We start from the raw sequence: 24386 nt of genomic DNA on the forward strand, positions 1-24386 counted from the left end.
GAATTGCCACTGGCTTTGAGGAAAGCCAGAGTGTCTATGTATGCGGATGACTCAACACTATACATGTCAGCTACTACAGCGACTGAAATGACTGCAACACTTAACAAAGAGTTGCAGTTAGTTTCAGAATGGGTGGCGAGGAATAAATTAGTCCTAAATATTTCTAAAACTAAAAGCATTGTATTTAGGATCACTAAACCCTAAACCTCAACTAAATCTTGTAATAAATAATGTTGAAATTGAGCAAGTTGAGGTGACTAAACTGCTTGGAGTTACCCTGGATTGTAAACTGGCATGGTCAAAACATATTGTCACAACAGTAGCTAAGATGGGGAGAAGTATGTCCATGATAAGGCGCTGCTCTGCCTTCTTGACAGCACTGTCAACAAGGCAGCTGGCCCTTGGATGTACACAGAGAGCTAATATTAATAATATACATGTCAATCTCTCCTGGCTCAAAGTGGAGGAGAGATTGACCTCATCACTGCTTGTTTTTATGAGAAGTATTGACAAGTTGAATGCACCGAGCTGTCTGTTTGAACTACTGGCGCACAGCTCAGACACCGATGCATACCCCACAAGACGTCTCTTCACAGTCCCCAAGTCCAGAACAGACTATGGAAGGCGCACAGTACTACATAGAGCCATGACTACATGGAACTCTATTCCACATCAAGTAACTCATGCAAGCAGTAAAATTAGATCTAAAAAAACAGATAAAAAAAAACACTTTATGGAACAGCGGGGACTGTAAAGCAACACAAACATAGGCACAGACACATGCATACACACGATAACATACGCATTATACACACACGTACACATGGATTTTGTACTGTATATATGTGGTAGTGGTGGAGTAGGGTCCTGAGGTCACACAGTCTGAATGTATTGTAATGTTTAAACTGTATAAACAGCTTTAATTTTGCTGGACCCCAGGAAGAGTAGCTGCAATGGGGATCCAAAATAAATACAAATCTCCTCTGCTTTGGCTATGGTATTCCTAGAGGCCAAGTATAATACTGCTACACAGATGTCAGAGGCGCTGCACCTCCACAAAGCTGAGGGTGACATCCATGATGGGTTAAAAAAAACTCATGTCTGAGCTGAACAAAGACAAACCCCATACACACATACACACTGAGCCTGGCCAACCGTCTGTTTGGAGGGGTCAGGGGCCAATAGTGGGGCCAGGAGCAATACTGCCACACGGATGTTAGAGGCCCTGCCCCTCCACAAAGCTGAGGTGTTCAGAAAACTCCTGTCTGGGCCCCGTACGCACTACCCCCATGCACTGAACCTGGCAAAACCTTTTCAAAAGCTTTCCTCTGTGAAACTAGGAAGTACTACGGTGCCAGGTCAGAGTCTGTTGACTTCGAGTCCAATGCGGAGGCGGCTAGGGTTAACATAAACAACTGGGTGGATAAAAAGACAAAGGGACCAGGACCGGTTGCAAAAGGGAGCTGTCAACAACCAAAACTTGTTGGTGAATGTCATTTATTTCGAGGGCAAGTGAGGAAAGCAGTTCAAGAAGAGATCCACTAGAGAAGCTCCGTTCAAGGTGAGAGAAAATTTGAGTAAGTCAGTGAAAATTGTGTATCAGGAGAGCATGTTCTGCTTGACCTTAATCCCTGAGGTCAACTGCCAGATTCTGGAGCAATCTGAGCATGCTCCCGGAAGAGATAGAGGACAAACTGGGCTGGAGAAGCTGGTGAGGGAGTTCACGTATGATAACTTTGTTGCATGGACCTGGCCCACGTGGGACATATGCACTTGTCCAGACAGAAGATGGAGAAGACCTGCAACCTGAAAGCCGTTCTGGTCAGCATGGGCATGATGGACTTCTTTGAAGGGCTCAGGAGCAATTTCTCAACCTGGAGTTGTCTGAGGTGGTGCACAAGGCCTTTGTAGAGGTGAATGAGGAAAGCGCAGAGGCTGCGGCTGCCACAAGGCTGTGTCCCCGAACAGTAATGTTAAGAAAGCATAATATACGTACCTTCAAAGCCGACCACACTTTCTGTTCTTCATCCGCCACAACAGTAGTCAGAACATCCTCTTCTGTTGCAGGTACTACAGAGGTTTTGTATAAACGGACCCCAAAGATTTTGCCCAATTGTGTGCAACGTCATCCAATTCGTATGATGTTACGTTCTGGAAAAAAAAAATGTTACGAATTCCAACTCGTACCCTTGGACTTTGAAATGCTTGTCAACAATGTTGTAATCTGTAATAATTATGTTAATGTATGTAATCTCGGTTAACCCAGAAGTAAAATCTTGTGTAATTTTGTCAGCTGGATGATTAACTTCTGGGACTATACGTGTTAGAAGTTGAGAGTTCCGGCAAAGATGAAGGCCTAGATTCAATCAGATCAAGCACTAACCGGCGATAGCCAAAACCCGCATCGCTGATGTTTTGGCGGTGTAAGAGGTGGAACTGTGTTGGAGCTGTCAAATCGGTGAGGAGCTGCTCTTGTGATCATTGTCTCGAAGCCACACCCGTCCCATAGAAATAATGACGCTCAAATTGAAAAATCATTAAATGTGATCATGAGGATTTCTATCAGTTTAAATCGAGGTGTATACACAATTTCACATTCTAGTGTTAGAACTTGTAAGCTCAGCTGTATGGGATTTCTCTTAAAGCGACTCGGTGCAACCAATGGCAATGTCTGCTTTAGGTATAATGCTGGGAGCCGCTTGTGGATTTGACAGCTCTAAAACAGTCCCACCTCTTACACCGCCAAAACATCAGCTATGCGGATTTCGGCTAAAGATGATTTGATTGAATCGGGACCAAAGTCTCCACCCTCACATAGCCAAAGCCCCCCCATGGGCAAAGCACTTGAATCTAAGCAGTTTAAGCACGGCCTTCGCCCAATCCTAAAACATCCAAAATAACAGAACTACTGCTGCTTGTTATCTCACGCAATCCCATTCAGTTCCAACTGATTCTTTGGTCTACACACAGAATCTCCCTACAAGAGATTATACTGTTCTTTTATGTTTGCGGAATTATGTTTAATAATGTAATTATGTAATCGTTTTAAAATTGCATAATAATGTTTGCGTAATCTTGAGTGGAATATTTTGTTTGTAATTTGTGTCTGAAAAAAACGACAAAAAGGTTTGGCAACCTACAGAAACATGCATTATAAAATCAGAAATCATCCATAAAATCAGATAAAGCCCATTTTGACTTTGTGGCTGTGGTAACTAGTGGAAACCATAAAATTAACAAAGGAACACCACCATTCTGAAAAACTACAGCTTGGACAGAGGGAAATGTCCAACAGTGACATCACTGATCCAAGCACTGCTTTTTCACGCAAGTGTGCCAACATGATCCGACCTGTGATGGCTCAGATATTTTATTTTCACATGATCCTTTCCCGCCTAGTTCCAGCAACTACGATGGATCCATAACCAGGCCAAGCTTGGTTTGGTTCGGCTCAGTAGTGTGGAAGCTCTCATTATGCCATGCTTAGATATTTGCTTGTTAGACCAGCAGTAACCACAATAGTTCAACATCATCTGTTGGGACAGTTAACAACTCCTCAATTGTTTAGGGTTCAAACATTTGACTTCAGAACTTTTCATTTAAGAGGCAATAATTTCATCCAGACTTTTTTCTTCTAGATTCATCTGGCCTGGCTCTTGCAAAACAAATACAAGCTAAACTAATTGCGGAGGATCCCCTACGGATGCATCAGGATTATAGTAGAGCAAGACAGTGAAAAATCAAGCCGCTGCATCGAGCGGAAAGTCTCCATGAATCACGTTTTGTGGGGGGGGGGGGGGGGGGGACAGGCAGCAGCGGTGGTGGTGCAGTAATCATCGGGAGGCAGTCCAAATTAATACTTCATCGACGGTCGCCTCGTTCTCCATCATTAGGGCACATTACAGGGCCACAATATACATCATTAAACCCGGGCATAAACAATTCATTAAAAGGCCATTAAGGAGACAAGCGAATGTCACTTCTCCCTGTAGTATTAATAGGCAGTAAAACGGCAGAGGGTTAAGGCTAATGCTGAACTCCCAGTCAACCTGACTAATGGCCTCTAGTTGTTCCAGAAACACAAGATGGCCCTTTGCCTGGCTACCCAAACTCCTGGCTCCGGCCAAATGCTACGCCACGCCCACGGATGTCTCTTCTCTGCAATGAGTCTGGATCGGAGTACCTACATGACAATTTCTAGAACGGAAAAAAACATTAACCGTTCTGATTGGTCCCAGAAACCGATGGGCTGGGCAAGAGCCAGAACACACGCGTGTAAAGCCTATGTGTAAAGCGGAGGTTTGAAAATGTGTCATTGGCTTTGTTACTCAGATTGGTTAGAGATGATCCAATCGCTGATTACATTGTTTGGTACAACACCCGTCATTTTGGCGTCACCACAAACGACTTCAACGATGGCAATCTCAGACTGAAGTTTGTAGCAAACGGTAGAGCAGCGGGAAAAAATTCAGTTTGAGTCGTCAGACAAGATGACCTTACCCCTACACTTCAATATAGTCAATACTGTTGAGTCACCGCTCATGATAAGGCACCTCAGAAAAAAGGGTTCTACATTGAACCTTTTTTTTTTTTATCTAAAGACACTTGTCATTTTAGGGTTCTTTGTTGGCTGAAAAGGTTCTACCTGGATCCAAAAAATAATTATCCTACAGGGACAAGCCAGAGAACACTGTAATGGCACCTTTCTAATTAAAGAGTGATCAAAACAAGGTGGTGAAATGTCAACACAACGTACACTATGAGCCATAAATACAAGGCAGTCGAACCTGGCATTTCAACGGACATACAGCTGGGGATAAATACGCAGTCTCAGTCATCAACCTTCATTTTATTTCAAATTAAAGCACCCCGTTTCGTCATAGTACAGGTGCAACCTTTTCAATAGTTTAGAGTGGTTATCTGCCAGCGGGTCTTGAGGACACCACACCTGACATTCACACTTAGTTAAGGGTACATGACTAAAAGTTCTACAAATGGCACAAAGTTTGACCACACACACACATCCAAAACTGACTGGGAAATGTGTAGCAATGAAAAAATAGCAGGTCCACGTAAATAAATGCCCCTAAATAAAAGTAGCATTACAACGTGGTGAAAATTGTGGCGACTTTGGTCAGCTAGTGACCGGACAAAGGAGAGAAACTAGATTTGTGTAGCAGCATTACAGATTGTGTGTGTTCGTTGTACGAGTGTTAACATTAATATGTGTTTTTCAAAAACTAGTGTTGAGGACAAACGTAGACAAAGTCCACTAAATTAGGTATGGAATGTGGTAGTTGTAGTGGCCAGAATTTGTTCTATAGTTCCATTTCTTTTACAGGTTACTTTAGTGATTGGAGTGTGACCAGACCACGTTCCCACAGATAAAAAATCAAATGTAATCCAAAAAGCAGACATTCACATAACTGCCACTTAATAAAAAAGAGAATTGAAAGATGGAGATAAGATTCCGCTTAAAATAAATATGGCTTTGCATATGTCAATCAATATGACTGATCTGCACAGGTTTCTTCACTGGTCAAATAAAGCTATAGCGAGGGACCTGGGATTAACTTTGGTAGAGGGCAGGAAGCAAAGCATCACAACCACTGACACAGACACCACATTCAGTCATGAATATAAGGCACAAAAATACCTCACATACTAGCTAGCTACTGCTCAAAACTTCAAGTGTTTGCTTAAAGGTAGATTCAGCTGTACAAATTTCAGTAGCTGCGGATCAGGCCGATATTCCCCAACAACAAAGAGAGTGAAGCAAGAGGCTAATCTACTCCGCAGTAGTTGTCCCTCAGCTATCACATTTGCAGGAGAGTGAAGCGGCATCCCATGCACATGCGAAGATGCTCTGTATGGGACTGTGGGTGCTCACAAGTACAGCCTATTGTATAGCGTTTATTCCTAAATATCTTTGTTTCACACTGCTGCTCGTATCGCTGAGTCTCAGTTTGAAGGAAATGCTAACGTAGCATTGGAGATGTGCAATAATATATTACAAGATCAATAAATAATTAAGGATAGTGATATCATTTTACAATCATACAATTTGTACAATATTCAACAATAAATACACCCCAAAAACATTTGTCTCAGTATTAGTGCCAAATGTAAATTTTTCCCAGAATTTTCGTTGTCTCAGAACAAATCAAATCAAACAGGACTCAAATGTTTCTCTCAGAATAAAGGAGGCTCTTCAGCTGGTTTCTGAAAAAATATATATAATAACTTAACAATATGAACAAGATAAAAACCCTGAGATTTCAGATTCAGATGCAACACTGAGGTCAGACATTTTACAAATGCGTCACAGGAGGGGTGGACAGATGACAAGCAGCCACCACCAGATGTGTCAGTTACTAGGCTGACCAACAATGAAATCTAGTGGCTTTGGCACCCGTGACCCTGATTTCAACCAGTTTCTCCTCTCAAGACTCTCTCTTGCATTCAGCTGCTTAACTTCTTATGGCTGCAGGGGCAGTATTGAGTAGCTTGGATGAAAGGTGCACAGAGGTGCCCAGAGGAAACGGCCTGCTCCTCAGTCATAGTTGCTAATATATGCATATTATTAGTGGTATTGGATAGAAAACACTGAAGTTTCTAAAACTGTTTGAATTATGAGTTCTGTTATACTCACAGACATATGGCAGACAAAAACCTGAGAAAAAATCCAAACAGGAAGTGGAAATTCTGAGGCTGGTCGATTTTCAACCAAGATCCTATTGAAATCACAGCGAGATATGGATGAGTTTGCACTTCCTACGGCTTCCACTAGATGTCAACAGTCTGTAGAACCTTGTCTGATGCCTCTACTGTGAAAGGGGGGCCGAATGAGAGGGGAATTAGTCAGGTCTGCCATGACCTGACCAATTAGTCAGGTCTGCCATGACCTGACCATTCTTTGACCATGCGCGTTCACATGAGAGGGAGCTCTGTTCCATCGCTCATCTGAAGTCAATGTAATTCTCCGGTTGGAACGTTATTCAAGATTTATGTTAAAAACATTCTAAAGATTGATTCAGTACATTGTTTGACATGTTTCTACTGACTGTTACGGAACTTTTGGACATTTCGTCAGCTTTTATTGAACGCGCTTCCTGACGTTGGATTTGTTTACCAAACACGCTACAAAAATAGCTATTTGGACATAAATGATGGACATTACCGAACAAAACGAACATTTCTTGTGGAAGTGGGAGTCCTGGGAGTGCATTCCGACGAAGATCAGCAAAGGTAAGGGAAGATTTATAATGCTTTTTATGAGTTTTGTTGACTGCACAATTTGGAGGGTAACTGTATGGCTTGCTTTTGTGGCTGAACGCTGTTTTCAGATTATTGAATATTGTGTTTTGCCATAAAGCTTTTTGAAATCTGACACAGCGGTTGCATTAAGAACAAGTGTATCTTTTAATTCTATGTAAAACATGTATCTTTCATCAAAGTTTATGATGAGTATTTCTGTTATTTGACGTGGCTGGCTCTCTGCAATTTCTCCGGATATTTTGGAGGCATTTCTGAACATGGCGCCAATGTAAACTGAGGTTTTTGGATATAAATATGAACTTAATCGAACAAGACATATGTATTGTGTAACATGAAGTCCTATGAGTGTCATCTGATGAAGATCATCAAAGGTTAGTGATTCATTTTATCTCTTTCTGCTTTTTGTGACTCCTCTCTTTGGCTGGAAAAATGGCTGAATTTTTCTGTGAGTTGGTGGTGACCTAACATAATCGTTTATGGTGCTTTCGCTGAAAAGCCTATTTGAAATCGGACACTTTGGTGGGATTAACAACAAGATTACCTTTAAAATGGTATAAGATACATGTATGTTTGAGGAATTTTAATTATGAGATTTCTGTTGTTTGAATTTGGCGCCCTGCACTTTCACTGGCTGTTGTCATATCATCCCGTTAACGGGATTGCAGCCATAAGTTAACATGAGGAGACTGTGTTGAGATGTAGGTGAGGTGTTCAGCTGATGCTCATGTCACCACAACACAACACTCCTAACCATTCAGTCCATATTATAATAGGCCTCAGTGCTCTCAGCCATCAGACCAATTCATTCTAGCCACTGGGTATCCAGTAATACTCCACCCCACTAGTCAAAAGTAGTGCCTCCCCCTGGTGTCCCTGTGTCACTGCCCCTGTGTGAGGGTGTGGCTGGGTGAGGTCACTGGGTAAAGCTCTTCTTGATGGCCACGTTGGGGAAGAGTCCGCAGAGCTCTTGGACAATGCGGGCGTCCACCTGCGCGCAGAAGGACACGTCCAGGAGGAGCAGCTTCGGACACGCCTGCAGCAGCTTCCTCAGGGAGGAGGAGCTTACCATCCGGGTGCCTGTCATTCAACAACACAAACATACCACATAAGTGAGCAACATGTGACCACTCGGTGAATACTGTGTTCTAAATGCGGCAAGTAAAATACTATATTCAAATATCGGGTGTGAACATATCTGTGGTTGTACCTAAAAATGACTGCGTATAAACTTGTGTGATAGAACGAGAGAAAGAGAGACAGATTACGAAAGGAAGAGGGAGGTAGTACCCACCCAGTATGTCGAGGTGCTGCAGTGCGGGGCAGTTGGCAGCCAGCTCCTCAATGTCCGAGTCGCACACGGTGCGGTTGGCGGTGAGGAAGAGCTTCCTCAGGCACTGCAGGTTGCGGGCCAGGTGCTGGAAGCAGCCCGAGCTGCTCTGCAGTGTGGAGCACCAGCCCAGGTCCAGCTCCTCCAGTAATCTGCATCCTGCAGCCAGCTCGGCCAGGCCACGCTCCGTCAGGTTTCTGCAGCGCCACAGGTCCAGGGAGCGCAGTGAGCGGCAGCGGACAGCCAGCATGCTGACCACTACGTCATAGTCCTCTATCTGCAGGGAAAACATAGGGGTGGTGACCTTGGGGCTGTTAGCTAACACAGAATGACTGAATCAATTGTCATGATTATTGGTTGTGGTTCAGAGTTAAGGGGTTAGGCTGATTCTAGAATGTCTATCTGGAGCAAGAGCAGGGTATGATAGTGAGTGCATTTGTGGGGGGGCATCTTACCATCACACAGCTCCCCAGGTTGAGGTGTCTCAGCTCAATACAGAAGGTTAGGATGCTCAACATGGCTATTTGCTGCAGCAACATAAACAAAGCAAGCGAGAGAGAGAAAATGTCAAAAGTTGAGTTAAGTTTCTATCAACTGACCCAAAATATGATGATTGCACCCCTTTTTTTTGTACACACACAGTAAAATGAGACTTAGGAATGTGTATCAAAGGTGTCACGTCAAAAATTACAATAAACAGGTCTACCCATGTTATTCAATATCTCTCCAAGACGACTTAGTCTGGCAAATACATAAGTCAACAGTATTAGGGTAGTATAACATATCAAAATGTTTTTAAAAAACCACATTTGCTTATCACCTATCCACCATCGCTAGACAGGGATAGAGGTGAGGTTTCAATGTGGAACTGTCAACATGCCACCCAATGGCAATTGAGTGTGCGTGACGTGTACTTTAGCAGGCATCTCTAATGTGTACGCTGTGGTTTTTCGAGTGTGTGTGTTTGGTGGTCTCTTTTTATGTCTTCTGGCAGTCAGAGAACTATTTAATTATACAGCAGTGACAGCTTTAATGACAGACTAATGACAGACAACAGGGCTGGATGACACATAGGACTGCAGACACACACACAGCCTGCTCAGTCTGCCTGCAGTAAACAACTTGAAAGCTTAGACCTTAACCTCACTGCACTGGAAAGACTACGGTATGGTGTCTGCCTTAGGAAAAGGCTGAAACACGAGAACAACACTCAGAAATGCCCTGTAAGGTTTTGTAGCAGGCCTGGGCGAGAACAGTGACCCGAGCTCTGAGTTCATTACAAATGATGACAGCAGAGAATTAGTCCTACGTAAACCACAAAGGTGCCATGCACAGGCCATGTATCTAATAGGAAACTCAACTACCTCTTAACCCATACACCACCAATATACCCATGTGCATTAGCCTAAAAATATGGCATAATTTGTGTTACAACATCGTCTCAATATATGCTACTTAGCAAACACTTTTAACAAACTATAGTTTTGGCAAGTCGGTTAGGACATCTACTTTGTGCATGACAAGTCATTTTTCCAACAATTGTTTACAGACAGATTATTTCACTGTATCACAGTTCCAGTGGGTCAGAAGTTAACATACACTAAGTTGACTGTGCCTTTAAACAGCTCGGGAATATTCCAGAAAATTGTGTCATGGCTTTAGATGCTTCTGATAGGCTAATTGACATAATTGACATAATTTGAGTCAATTGGAGGTGTACCTGTGGATGTATTTCAAGGCCTACCTTCAAACTCAGTGCCTCTCTGCTTGACATCAGGGGAAAATCAAAAGAAATCAGCCAAGACCTCAGAAAAAAAATTGTAGACCTCCACAAGTCTGGTTCATCCTTGGGAGCAATTTGCAAACGCCTGAAGGTACCACGTTCATCTGTACAAACAATAGTAAGCAAATGTAAACACAATGGGACCACGCAGCCGTCATACCGCTCAGGAAGGAGATGCGTTCTGTCTACTTGAGATGAACGTACTTTGGTGCGAAAAGTGCAAATCAATCCTAGAACAACAGCAAAGGACCTTGTGAAGATGCTGGAGGAAACAGGTAAAGGTAAAACGAGTCCTATATCAACATGAAAGGCCGCTCAGCAAGGAAGAAGCCACGGCTCCAAAACCGCCATAAAAAGGCCAGACTACGGTTTGCAACTGCACATGGGGACAAATATCGTACTTTGGTGAAATGTCTTCTGGTCTGATGATTCAAAAATAGAACTGTTTGGCCATAATGACCATCCTTATGTTTGGAGGAAAAGGGGGAGGCTTGCAAGCCGAAGAACACCATCCCAACCGTGAAGCACGGGGGTGGCAGCATCATATTGTGGGGGTGCTTTGCTGCAGGAGGGACTGGTGCACTTCACAAAATAGATGGCTTCATGAGGGAGGAAAATTAGGTGGATATATTGAAGCAACATCTCAAGACAGTCAGGAAGTTAAAGCTTGGTTGCAAATGGGTCTTCCAAATGGACAACGAGCCCAAGCATACTTCCAAAGTTGTGGCAAAATGGCTTAAGGACAAAAAAGTCAAGGTATTGGAGTGCCCATCACAAAGCCCTGACCTTAATCCCATAGAAAATTTGTGGCCAGAACTGAAAAAGCGTGTGCGAGCAAGGAGGCCTACAAACCTGACTGAGTTACACCAGCTCTGTCAGGAGGAATGGACCAAAATGCACCCAACTTATTGTGGGAAGCTTGTGGAAGGCTACCCGAAACGTTTGACCAAAGTTAAACAATTTAAAGGCAATGCTACCAAATACTAATTGAGTGTATGTAAACTTCTGACCCACTGGGAATGTGATGAAAGAAATAAAAGCTGAAATAAATCATTCTCTCTACTATTATTCTGACATTTCACATTCTTAAAATAAAGTCGTGATCCTAACTGACCAAAGAAAGGGAATTTTTACTAGGATTAAATGTCAGGAATTGTGAAAAACTGAGTTTAAATGTATTTGGCTAAGGTGTATGTAAACTTCCTACTTCAACTGTACGTTATATAGGTATGCAAGATAGCTTTGATATCGTTTGCAATACCGATGTTGTCATTTTTTTGTTAATATCGGACGATTCCGACACGTTCACTGATATATTGTGCATCCCTAGTTGGAGTGCAGAGCACTGCAAAATAAGTGTACAAACGGTGTGTAAAAGACCCAAAACAAGCTTAAGATTTTACAACTCATTGATAATGAGCACTGTAGGACAGAAAATTAGAGACCAAAGTGATGGTGAGAGCTTCCAAAGAGCTATCTTTTATCAGGTGCTTGGCAGTCTCACAGCTGAGCTGCAGAGGTGTTTTTCAAAGAATTGCGAGATAATGCAAGGGGTCCAGTCTCTCAACCCAAAGAGAACAACATTCTTGAATGAGGAGCCTCTGTTTGCCTTTGCTCAGAACTTTGAGTCAGATTTAGAAGGACCTCAAACATGAGGTCCATGAAACCAAGCGGCTTCTTGATAGGAGAGAGAAAAGTGGAAGGGACAGATCGTCTACTTTCCTTGACTTTGTTGTGTTTCTAGAACCTTATAAAGAGGTCTTCCATGAGCTATTTCCACTTTGTAAGATTTCTGTTGTTACACCAGTCAGCAGTGCGTCTTGCGAGAGAAGCTTCTCAGCTTTAAACCCACCTTAAGACGACAATGGTTGATGACATGTTAAGTCACCTCGGAATTCTCAGTGTTGAGCCAAGGAGGGCAAGCTCCCTCAACATGGATGAGTTTGTGAAACATTTAGCCAGTTCTCACCAGGAACGCAGAATTATGCTGTTTTAAAGCTACCTAGGATAATTTGACACTTAGGCGGTTCCTCTGGTCATGATTAAAACCTGCACTGTGTACTAGCTAGTACACTGACATTCTAAAATGATAAATCCAAAGGGTATCATGTCACACAGATGTAATTTGGTCTTGATTAGGCCAATTCCAAAACCTTTCTTTGCTATTAGTTAACATAATATAAATATCGGCATAAATATGATAGTGTAAGTTTGTAATATTGATGGGCATCAAAATAATTTTTATTTTTCAAGTCAATTTCTGCTTGATACCAGGTATGTCAAATTGCAGAGTGTTTTTTTTTGTCAATTAATTTTTTTGTAAATAAACTATGTAAGTTATGTAACACACAAATGCCATCTTATCTCCTTGGTGCTTGAGCTTAATTTTCAGAAAATATTTTGGATGTTCAACACTTATCGACACAGATTATATATATTCATGAAAACAGATTATATATTCATGAAAACAGAGTGACCCAAGTCTCTCCAGTTTGTGAGTACAGTACAGGGTGTGTGTGTGTGTGTGTGTGTGAGAAAGAAATTGAGCTGCAGTTCCGAGGTAGAGACACTGACTATTCATGTTAAAGAATTCTAGCAAAGTAACCCTTTGGACCACACTATCTGCCACATTGAAGAACTCCAGGTTAAGTGAATTATCACTTCTACCTCTAATCAGTAATCATAGGATTCATTCATGCTCCTTAGATGCCAGGTTAGGGTTACACACTACATTTTCTGTCATGGTCTATGGCCCCCCTGAAGTAGCCTTGGCCACCCCCTGTATAAAACTCTAGTTCTGCCACTGGTGATACAGTCAGTTACACGCCTCCCATTCCATGGTCAGCTTCCACGCCTCCATTCTCTCTCTCTCGACAGACTAACTAGAGTTCCGAACCTCGGACAGTTCGCAGTGCTAGTTAGCAGGTTGTCTGTAGTTGTGATAGTGACAGCTGAGGTTGACGCTTCGTGAGCGCTGTCCAAATTTACCGTTACGCACAACCTTTCTTGCCTGACAGACTAACTAATTAGCTAGCTAGCTATAGCAAGCAGTTTCCATATAATTACATTGGTAGAAACAAGACAAAACAACCAACTAGTTAGTTGACTATATACAGCTAAACACTGCAAATATTTCCATGAGACAGAGAGCAATCATTCGATCTTGACCGCTGGCACGGATGTGCTGGCCTGTACCAACCAAATGATGATTTGCTAATCTGTGAGCAGATTCGTGACAACACCAAACCGCTGTTTACTTATTTCACTCACCTCGACATCGTCGCTTTTCAAAGTGCAAGGACGTGTGTGAACCGTATCACCAAGCAACATAGATAAAGCCTCTTTCACAGTGAAAAGTCATGTCTGCTTCGGCGATGTCATTTTCTGTCATGAAGTTTTTAAAAAGTCAAAATAAGAGCATACCCTGTTTCCGGTTGACGACAACAGCCACGCCAATACGACAAAAGATTGTTAGAAAGTTCACTTTGCAATATTGACACAGATATTATTGTTAGAAAAACAAGGCCGTTCGCGGCCGTTATAGTAATTTAAGGAAAGGCCGTTCTAAAGTTAATATGTTTTTTGAATGACTACCTCATCTCTGTACCCCAAACATACAATTACCTGTAAGGTCCCTCAGTCGAGCAGTGAATTTCAAACACAGATTCAACCACAAAGACCAGGGAGGTTTTCCAATACCTCAAAAAGAAGGGTACTTATTGGTAGATCAATACAATACACCCAGTCACTACAAACATACAGGCTTCCTTCCTAACACAGTTGCTGGAAAGGAAGGAAAAATAAAACAGAATGGAGCCAAGCACAGGAAAAATCAGTCAGTGACTGTTCCTGAGTGGCCGAGTTAGTTTTTTGCAAAATATCTAAAAACACTGTCATTATGGGGTATTGTGTGTAGATAGGTGATTATTTTTTTATTTTTTTAAACCATTTTGAAAATTCAGACTGTAACACAACAAAATGTAGAATAAGTCAAGGGGTACTTCTGAAGTCACTGTACCTCTATCTTTGTGCGGTAGAGCACTAGCCTGCGCAGGCGGGTGAGCTTGGAGATGTGTGTGAAGGCCTGCGGGTGGAGGCGGTCGCACGAGGACAGGTTGAGCTCCTGCAGCCCGGGACACGTCTGGGAGATGACCTCCAGACACGGTTCACTCAGGAAGTGACAACACGACAGCTCCAGACACACCAGGCTCCCACCACACGCCTTCATGAAGCTGAGAGGGAGGGAGGGAGGGAGGTCAGACCTGTGTTGTGGCGTGGCAACAACTTTAACACGGAAGTTCAGGATTTGACAACTTTATGTTAGTTTCAGTTTCAAGTTGTATTAGTTGTATGCACGGGATACACATGGTATACGCTGTCCAACTAAAAAAATGCTTACTTGCAGGTTCCTTCTCGACAATGCAACAACAATAAAAGGTAAGAATATGAACATAAAGTGAATGGCTCAGTAGAATAGAATAAAGATTTTAGCACGAGTAAAATACAGGAAAGCACAATTTATAGTCCAATATTTACACAGATGGTTCCTCACACAGAAATCAACCGAAGTGATGGGCACACACATGCCACTCTAAAGACAGAGACCGATGAACCACAAATGTCCCCCCAGCCCCATCCCTCACCTGCTGAAGCCGGTGAGGGTGAGGGCTCCACGGTTGCCGGTCCAGGAGAGGTTGAGCCTCTGGAGCAGGGTGCAGCGGCCCTGCAGGTGGCCCAGGGAGGTGTCACTGAGGCGAGCCCAGTATGGCTGCAGGCTCAGCTGGATGTACTGGAGGGGGTCACAGCAGTGCTGGTGGAGTAGCTTACAGGTCTGGGTCAGGCGACACAGGTCGGGCAGGGTCAAGTGGCTAACTATCAGCTGGATCAACTGCAGGGGGAGAGGAGGGAGAGAATTACAGAGAGATAATAAGAGAGAAGGGAGGATGGTGGGAGAGGGGGTAGAGGGAGAAAGATAAATAATGATGGAGGAAGAGAGAGACAAGGAACGCAAGAAAGAGACAGCGGGGATGATGTCAGGCAGAGCAGAATAATATAAAAAAAGTCTGTGGAACACACACACAAAGCAATATTCTTGTGGCAGTGAGTTTCAGTGTGGCAGTGAATCTGCCCGTTCCAGCAATATGGAGGTGTGCTTCTCAGTAAGACAGAGGTAGAGAGAGAATAGGCGTGTATGTGTGCAGTGAATACACAATACGCTGTGTGTTCCAACAGGGTATCAGCTAGCAGATAATAGCTCTATTGTATTTCAGATACACACACGCACATCGGTTGTGAGGAGCGAGGTGAATGGCAGCGGTTTGGAGAGTAGCACATAAAACCAAGAGAACAGCTTGTCTTAGAAATGATGACATGTCTTTATAACATGAAAATTACTATTTTGTAAGCTTAATACCAAATATCTCCACGGGTCCAAGACAGTACGTGTAGGTCTATGGGAGACATCTTTTGTCAAATTAAGTCCTGGCAATGTACAAAAACTGCCCAAGATACCATAAGCATAAACATTTTCAGTAGATGGGACTACACTTACAGCTGCAATATGTCACTTTTTGGGCGACCCAAACGAATTCACATAGAAATTATATATCATATGTTATAGATCTGTCATTCTCATTAAAACGACATCTAAGAAGCATGATATCTGTTCTGTGTGTGCTATTTCTATGCTTCCATTATTAAGTTTCGTTTCTTCGTCTTTTACTTTAAGTTTTGTACACCAGCTTCAAACAGCTGAAAATGGTTATGAAAAATATATTTCATAGCAGTTTAGATGGCACAATGATTCTCGACACTATACTTGCATGTTTTAGTCACATAAACTGAAAATCAGGCGAACTAGTCACGTTTGCAAACAGGAAATGGCGGAGCGATTTCTGCATAGTCCGTCATTAAAACCAAAGTGAGAATTGTTTGGAAAACAGCAACTTGTAATTGTGTGCTGTTTTGTGGACAGAAAATGCAGCCAGCAGCCATATACGAGTGTTGTAGTATATGTGAGTGTCTAATAGCGTATTCTCCCCACCTCGTAGGGCAGTTTATCAAAGTATCCATTCCCCAGGTTAACGTGCTTGCCATCCCCGGCCTGTCTGATCGAGGCTCCCGGGTCAGACAGCTCCTCATCGCTGTCACTCAGGTCACAGATGTCGATCCTGGGCATCTTATAAAGGGAGAGGATGGGCCTCTCTTTCTGGCCGCGCAGGACGACGGCATCCAGCTCCGTGTAGTACTTTAGCAGGGAGCTGTTGACCTCCACGCGGATCAAGTTGGTGGGGAAGCTCAGCTGCTTGATGCTGGGGGAGAACTGCCTGGCCTGGGGGGTCAGCACCTTGGTGGGCTCCTCGGCCCACAACACCTCCCAACTGGGGACAGACAGAGGTACACCTGTCAGAGGTACACACGGACTCACCACTCTTTAATCTGAGACGTTCACTTAGGGCAGTTTGCCCATGCTAAGCCCAGTCCTGAACGAATAAACGTGCTCAATGGAGAATCTAATTGAAAGTGCTTCTTATTCTGAGACTAGGCTTAATCTGTGTCCGGGAAACCAGCCAATAGAGTACAAACACGAACTCCGTTGTGGTCCTCTGTAGCTCGGTTGTTAGAGCATGGCGGTTGCAACGACAGGACAGTGGGTTAGATTCCCAGAACTACCCATATGTCAAAAGAAATACAAATAAAAGTGCAAGCATGACTTTAAAAAGATCCAATGCAGCCGTTTAATTGAAAACAAACAAAATGGCTTCTTAGCAAAGAGCATTTTCTCAAGCAAGAATTTTGCTAGGACTGTCAGAGTGGTCTGAGTGGAGAGGGGGAAACTGAAAATTAGCTGTTATTGGCAGAGAGGTTTGGAACTCGCTTTCTTATTGGTCAATTAACTAATTAGAAAAACGACATTCCACAATTGAGAGCATCTTGACTGACATTGCTTGGTACAACAACTGCACCGCCCTCGATCGCATGGCACTACAGAGGGTGGTGCGGACAGCCCAGTACATCACTGGGGCCGAGCTCCCTGCCATCCAGGACCTCTAGATCAGACGGTGTGAAAGGAAGGCCAGGATAATTGTTAAAGACTCCAGCCACCCAAGCCATAGACTGTTCTCTCTGCTTCCGCACAGCAACTGGTACCGGAGCAACAAGTATGACAACAGCAGGCTCCTGAACAGCTTCTATCTCCGAGCCATAAGACTGCTAAACAGATAACAAAAATGGCTACATGGACTATATGCATTGAACCTTGTATTACAGTTTTATTATTGCACCGACTATGCACACACTCACTCAGTACTTAATTTGCTCACACACACACATACTGACTCTACACACACACACACACACACACACACACACACACACACACACACACACACACACACACACACACACACACACACACACACACACACACACACACACACACACACACACACACACACCTGTCCATTTTAATAGTCGGGCATCTGCACACATTTCAGCACATAAAAGCCTGTTTCAAAATGAATGGTTTGAGGTTACCATGGACACAGCTTTGATATTCCTACGGTCATGTGCATTGAAAACATTCTTTCAAAATGCTGTCATCGTTGCTAGCCACGACGCCACCAAAAACAAAAGGTGACTTCAGTGATTACCGGTACTGCTCTCCATGGAGCTGAAGGGAGAAATTGGGGTGTATGATAGGCAGCCTAGTCTTTGCAAGTCTGACCTTCGATAGATGTGTTATTATAAATGGTTACAATAAACAATGTGGTAGTCTTTTCAATAATGTATTGAGCAACAGCTGTGTGCATTAAGGAAATAGACGACTGCCTCAAATAGAAGCACCGGTTGTGTTGAGAGATTGAAGCAAATATATATATAAATGTACCCTTATTTTACCAGGTAAGTTGACTGAGAACACATTCTCATTTACAACAACGACCTGGGGAATAGCTACAGGGGAGAGGAGGGGGGATGAATGAGCCAATTGTAAACTGAGGATGATTAGGTGACCGTGATGGTACGAGGGCCAGATTGGGAATTTAGCCAGGACACCGGGGTTAACACCCCTACTCACGATAAGTGTCATGGGATCTTTAGTGACCACAGAGAGTCAGGACACCTGTTTAATGTCCCATCCAAAAGACAGCACCCTACACAGGGCAACGTCCCCAATCACTGCCCTGGGGTATTGGGCTTTTTTTTTTTTTTTAGACCAGTGGAAAGGGTGCCTCCTACTGGCCCTCCAACAGCACTTCCAGCAGCATCTGGTCTCCAATCCAGGGACTGACCAGGACCAACCCTGCTTAGCTTCAAAAGCAAGCCAGCAGTGGGATGCAGGGTGGTATACAGGGAAGGTGTGAAAGTGGCTATGGACGAAAAACAAAAATGTCATAATAGAATACATTTCTACAACCCGAGTCCCACACCACCACTGGTTCTTACCGGACATCGGTGGGAGGGTTCTGGGAGAAGGGGTTGAGGGAGCAGGCCATGATCTGGACGACAGCCCCCGGGTGGTAGGTCTCCAGCACCTCCACAGCTGTGGGGTAGACGGGTTCCTCGAAGGCCAGCTCGATGTAGTCCTGGCTGTGGAAGGCCTTGGGCGTGCGGCGGAAGGGCAGCGGCGCACTGGCACACTGCTCCCACCACGTCCCGTAGGCCCTGAACACGGCCGTCTGGGTGAAGTCCCCAGAGCTGGGGTAGACGTTGGGCATGCCGGCCAGGTTCCACATGGTGTACGACATGCTGTTCTCACTGCCGTAGTGGGAGCTGAAGTCCAGCACCTCTATAGGATAGGATAAGGTTAGTCCATCTGCTCCCAATCCACCAGACAATAGCACACAAACACACAGCACACATTATGGGACACACAAGTGCCGGCTCCAGTGCAGCACACCTGGAGCTATTTTAAGGGGTTGGACTAAGTGCCTTGCTCAAGGGCACAATAGCAGGTGAATGATCATACCTTTGGCATACTGGTCCACCTCCACACTGATGGGCAGGGTAGCCCGCTGGCCTGACTCCACGGCGCGCCTGCTGGTCAGCGCCTCACCCCGGGTTCCGCTCCTGGACCGGCGCCGCAGACAGATATAGTAAAACATGCTCAGAAGGGTTAGCATAAGGAACAGTGGGTCAGGGGAGCAGTGGGCTGGGTGTGGCTTTTTGGGAAGCGGCCCCAGAAACCCGCCTGGCTCTGGTGATCGTGCCCAACACAGCGCAGCCTACAGGCCCAGCCACATACAGGACCTGTGGGTTAGGGGGAGACAAAAAGACACACAAGGCATTAGAAAAGCAAGACAGAAAAATGATCCTTGTTGATCTTCAAGAGTGCTAGTAGTAAAACTTTGGGCCAATCCTTTTTTTTCACAAATTGCTAAGAAATAAGCAAATGTATCTGTTTTAGGGATGGATTGAAAGAAAAAAAAGTATTTATTTTTTATTTAGTCCAGTGGCGGGTCATGTCATTTGTAATTTATGAAATGTATTTCTCTGTGTTTTAGAATTAATTGCTTATTAGGTTGTATAAACTCAGCAAAAAATCCACTGTTTCCCCGTTCTGTGGAACGGTCGTTAAGACACTAACAGCTTACAGACGGTAGGCAATTAAGGTCACAGTTATGAAAACTTAGGACACTAAAGAGGCCTTTCTACTGACTCTGAAAAACACCAAAAGAAAGATGCCCAGGGTCCCTGCTCATCTGCGTGAACGTGCCTTAGGCATGCTGCAAGGAGGCATGAGGACTGCAGATGTGGCCAGGGCAATACATTGCAATGTCCATACTGTGAGACGCCTAAGACAGCGCTACAGGGAGCTGATCATCCTCGCAGCCGCAGACCACGTGTAACAACAGCTGCACAGGATCGGTACATCCGAACATCACACCTGCGGGACAGGAAGAGGATGGCAACAACAACTGCCCGAGTTACACCAGGAACGCACAATCCCTCCATCAGTGCTCAGACTGTCCACAATAGGCTGAGAGAGGCTGGACTGAGGCTTGTAGGCCTGTTGTAAGGCAGGTCCTCACCAGACATCACCGGCAACAACGTCGCCTATGGGCGTCACTAGACCAGACAGGACTGGCAAAAAGTGCTCTTCACTGATGAGTCGTGTTTTTTTCTCACCAGGGGTGATGGTCGGATTCGCGTTTATCGTCGAAGGAATGAGCGTTTCACCGAGCCTTATACTCTGGAGAGGGATCGATTTGGAGGTGGAGGGTCCGTCATGGTCTGGGGCGGTGTGTCACAACATCATCAGACTGAGCTTGTTGTCATTGCAGGCAATCTCAACGCTATGCGTTACAAGGAAGACATCCTCCTTCCTCATGTGGTACACTTCCTGATGGCTCATCCTGACATGACCCTCCCGCATGACAATGCCACCAGCCATGCTGCTCGTTCTGTGCGTGATTTCCTGAAAGACAGGAATGTCAGTGTTCTGCCATGGCCAGTGAAGAGCCCGGATTGCAATCTCATTGAGCACGTCTGGGACCTGTTGGATCGGAGGGTGAGGGCTAGGGCCATTCCCCCCAGAAATGTTCGGGAACTTACAGGTGCCTTGGTGGAAGGGTGGGGTAACATCTCACAGCAAGAACTGGCAAATTTGGTGCAGTCCATGAGGAGGAGATGCACTGCAGTATTTAATGCAGCTGGTGGCCACACCAGATACTGACTGTTACTTTTGATTTTGGCCCCCCGTTTGTTCAGGGACACATTATTCAATTTCTGTTAGTCACATGTCTGTGGAACTTGTTCAGTTTATGTCTCAGTTGTTGAATCTTGTTATGTTCATACAAATATTTACACATGTTAAGTTTGTTGAAAATAAATGCAGTTGACAGTGAGGACATTTCTTTTTTTGTTGAGTTTATATATATATATATATCGATGCCACCCCTCATCTCTGATTCACCGCTGGGCGCACAATATCAAGTGCGCCTATAGGCTATTTAGTGTGGTCTCAATCAAATGACCCATAGCATATAGGCTATAGCATTTGGATGCATTTTAATCATGTAGACAATGTTAGAGCACAGTGTAGAATTTGCCAAAACAAAATCTCATATAAAGCCGGTTCTACGCACAACCTACACCGGCATATGTGAACTGTGCACCCAACTGTGAAGCTAGCTGTAGAGGAGCTTTGAGAAACTAGCGGGTTTGCTAGTGATAGTGGTGGAGCCAGCACCTCGTATCCACTCAGTCAAGTAGGCCTACTCCGCGACCCACAGCAACGCAGTCTTCTATGGACCAGTTTATGACAAAGTCTATGTCTGTAGCAAAACAAGGCCAAATTGATATTGCATTGGCTAAAAGGATTGCCACCGATTTCCAGCCATTTTCGATCGTGGAGGACAGAGCTTTTAGAAATTATAGCAACAGTCAAAATCCAATGTACACAATTCCAAGCAGGAAAACCCTTTCAAAATCAGTTATTCCACAACTGTACAAGAGCACACAGGCTTCAGTGCGGGAAAGAGTCCAAAAAGCTACTGCATTTTGCCTTACCACTGACTGCTGGACATCAAGGGTAACCACTTCTTATATGTTGGTTACATGTCACTTCATTGAAGATTTTCCGATGTCTAGCTGTCTTCTGGACTGCTTTGACTTCAGCGACAGACACACCTCAGAGAACTTGGCAGAGGAACTGTTGAGAATGGCAAGTAGATGGAAAAGTGGTCTGTTGTGTTAGCGACAATGCAGCTAACATAACCAAAGCCATGAAAATGTTAAAATGGACACATCATCCATGTCTTGCCCACACAATCAACCTGATTGTAAGAGATGCTCTGAAGGTGATGAAGCCCACTGTGGACAAAGTGAAAGCAGCTGTGGATTACTTCCAGATGGGGATGCCTGAGCTGAGGCCTAAACAAGACTGCACTACAAGGTGGAATTCAACATTTTATATGTTGAAGTGGTTTCTTGAGTCAAAGGATGCCATCATTTCTACCCTGGCCATTGTCAATGATGCTCTGACCCAAGAGGAATGGGAGGTGGTGGGGGAGGTGTGCAGAGTCCTGGAATCCTTTGAGCAGGTCACTGTGGAGATCAGTGGAGAGGCACAGTAAGCAGTTATTACTACATCATTATTTAATCCAGTATTATATATGTATATGAGCAGTAGATGAGAATGTAGTATCAGTAGACAAAACATGAACCTGAACTAATAAGTTACTGTTCTCTCTTTTCAGCTATGTGACAGCCTCAAAAATGATACTCCTGTGTAAGGGTCTGCAGCGAATCACAGCCAGCCGCCAGAGAGAAGCAAATGTAACCACAGGACATGTGACAGAGTTGATGGACACCCTATGTTCATCAATGGACAGAAAGTTCCACAGAATGGAATATAATCACATGCTATCAGAAACCGCTGCACTTGACCCCAGATTTAAGAGGTTAGCCTTCAGTGATGCCAGAACGATTGAGGAGGCTCTTCAAAGAATAACCTCAGCAGCAGGGAGGGACAGCCCCAGCAGTCAGCTGGCTCAGGCACCAGGAAGAGGGATCAGATGGAGCAGAAGCACCAGCAGTAGTGCCACAAACGTCTGCTGTTTGACGAGAGAGCAACTGGGGATGCAGCACGAAGGAATCCCTCAGCAGATGCTATAATGGAGGACCGATCCTATTTGGAGGAGCCCCTCCAAATAGATCTGCAGATCCTCTGAGCTGGTGGAAGAACAAGGCCTCTGTCTACCCACGGCTTACTAAAGTCATGACAGGGAGACTCTGCATAGTGGCCACATCGGTTCCCTCTGAGAGGGTCTTCTCGAAAACGGGACAAATAATTACTGAGAGAAGAAACCGCATCAGCCCCTCGAAAGTGAGGCAGCTTGCATTTCTGAATGCAAATCTCTCATAAAAGCAACATATGGTCAGCATTGCTGTGTGCTGCTGGTTATAACATGGCAATAAAGAAGAGAGAGAAAAGAGGGACCAGTTTAATGTTTTAAGTGGGATGCTGCAGTGTCAAATTACCTTTCCTCTACTTCTCTCTCCGTGGGTCTACCCCCATTCTAGCCAATTTAAGTAGCTAGAATCCCTAAAGTTTACACACGTTCTTGACATAGCTAGCTAAGCTAACCCTACCCTCAAACACCTGTCAACTAGCGACAGAACATGCCATTGCAGAAATGCCAGATATAGCTTGTTACGTCGATGTTGTTGTTGTGACGTTAGTTGTTCTCGTGATGTACTGTAGCGAGCTAATGATTAACCAACTTGTCGCGTTGACGGAACCCACAAAACATTAACGTTAATCACCCAGGAATGTGGCTAGCTCAGCTGTGATTATCTTGACATATGGTGGACCAAAATTAACCCAGTAGAAATAAATACATCAGTTCAGCTAAAGTTGATGCAAATGCTCACTTAATCTATTAAGAAAACATGACATGATAATATGACGTTTGTCACTAAAGAACATTCAAGTAGATATTGTAGCCAGATAGCTACTATAACGTTAGCGATGGCTAGCATGATTTGTCTAGCTAGCAAACGACCAAACTACTGTGGCAGACTCAATAATAAGAACAAATATAACAAGGATTACATATGTACTTACGTTAACAGTAGATCAAATTAAGCATTCATATAGCAAGACTGTCTTTGTTCCATATCTGTGATTATTTTAGCAGAAATCCTGAAACCACAGACTTTTGTTCTCACTTCTGTTTACATCGAGAATTAACGCCTATGAAGCGGAGCATTATGGGAATTATAGTATTTTGTACTGGAAACAGATTTATTCTTGTAACAACTGTGTGTGTGTGTGTGTGTGTGTGTGTGTGTGTGTGTGTGTGTGTGTGTGTGTGTGTGTGTGTGTGTGTGTGTGTGTGTGTGTGTGTGTGTGTGTGATTATAATCAGGGCTGATAAAAAAAAGTGTGAATAAAACATTTGTCCGTCAGAATTGACTGAGAATGTAGTGGTGTGACATTTATCCTCTCCTAACAGAGCACTCTCCTGCCACAACCTGCCAATGACCTCTCAAG

At 44.1% G+C, this 24386-nt stretch overlaps 1 protein-coding gene across 1 annotated transcript; it reads right to left on the reverse strand.

The window, feature by feature from the left end:
* Nucleotides 1-7855: 7855 nt before the first annotated feature.
* On the reverse strand, nt 7856-24077 carry LOC120031496 (F-box/LRR-repeat protein 4-like). Its single transcript, XM_038977273.1, has 9 exons — nt 23959-24077; nt 19357-19637; nt 18834-19176; nt 16432-16768; nt 15032-15276; nt 14407-14620; nt 9061-9132; nt 8570-8882; nt 7856-8355 (listed from the first exon to the last, which is right to left on the reverse strand). The coding sequence occupies exons 2-9, from the start codon at nt 19508-19510 to the stop codon at nt 8192-8194; spliced, it is 1842 nt and encodes a 613-aa protein (XP_038833201.1). The 5' UTR covers nt 19511-19637; nt 23959-24077; the 3' UTR covers nt 7856-8191.
* Nucleotides 24078-24386: the final 309 nt, after the last annotated feature.

The sequence above is a fragment of the Salvelinus namaycush genome, chromosome 37 (genome assembly GCF_016432855.1).
Source record: "Salvelinus namaycush isolate Seneca chromosome 37, SaNama_1.0, whole genome shotgun sequence".
NCBI lineage: Eukaryota > Metazoa > Chordata > Actinopteri > Salmoniformes > Salmonidae > Salvelinus > Salvelinus namaycush.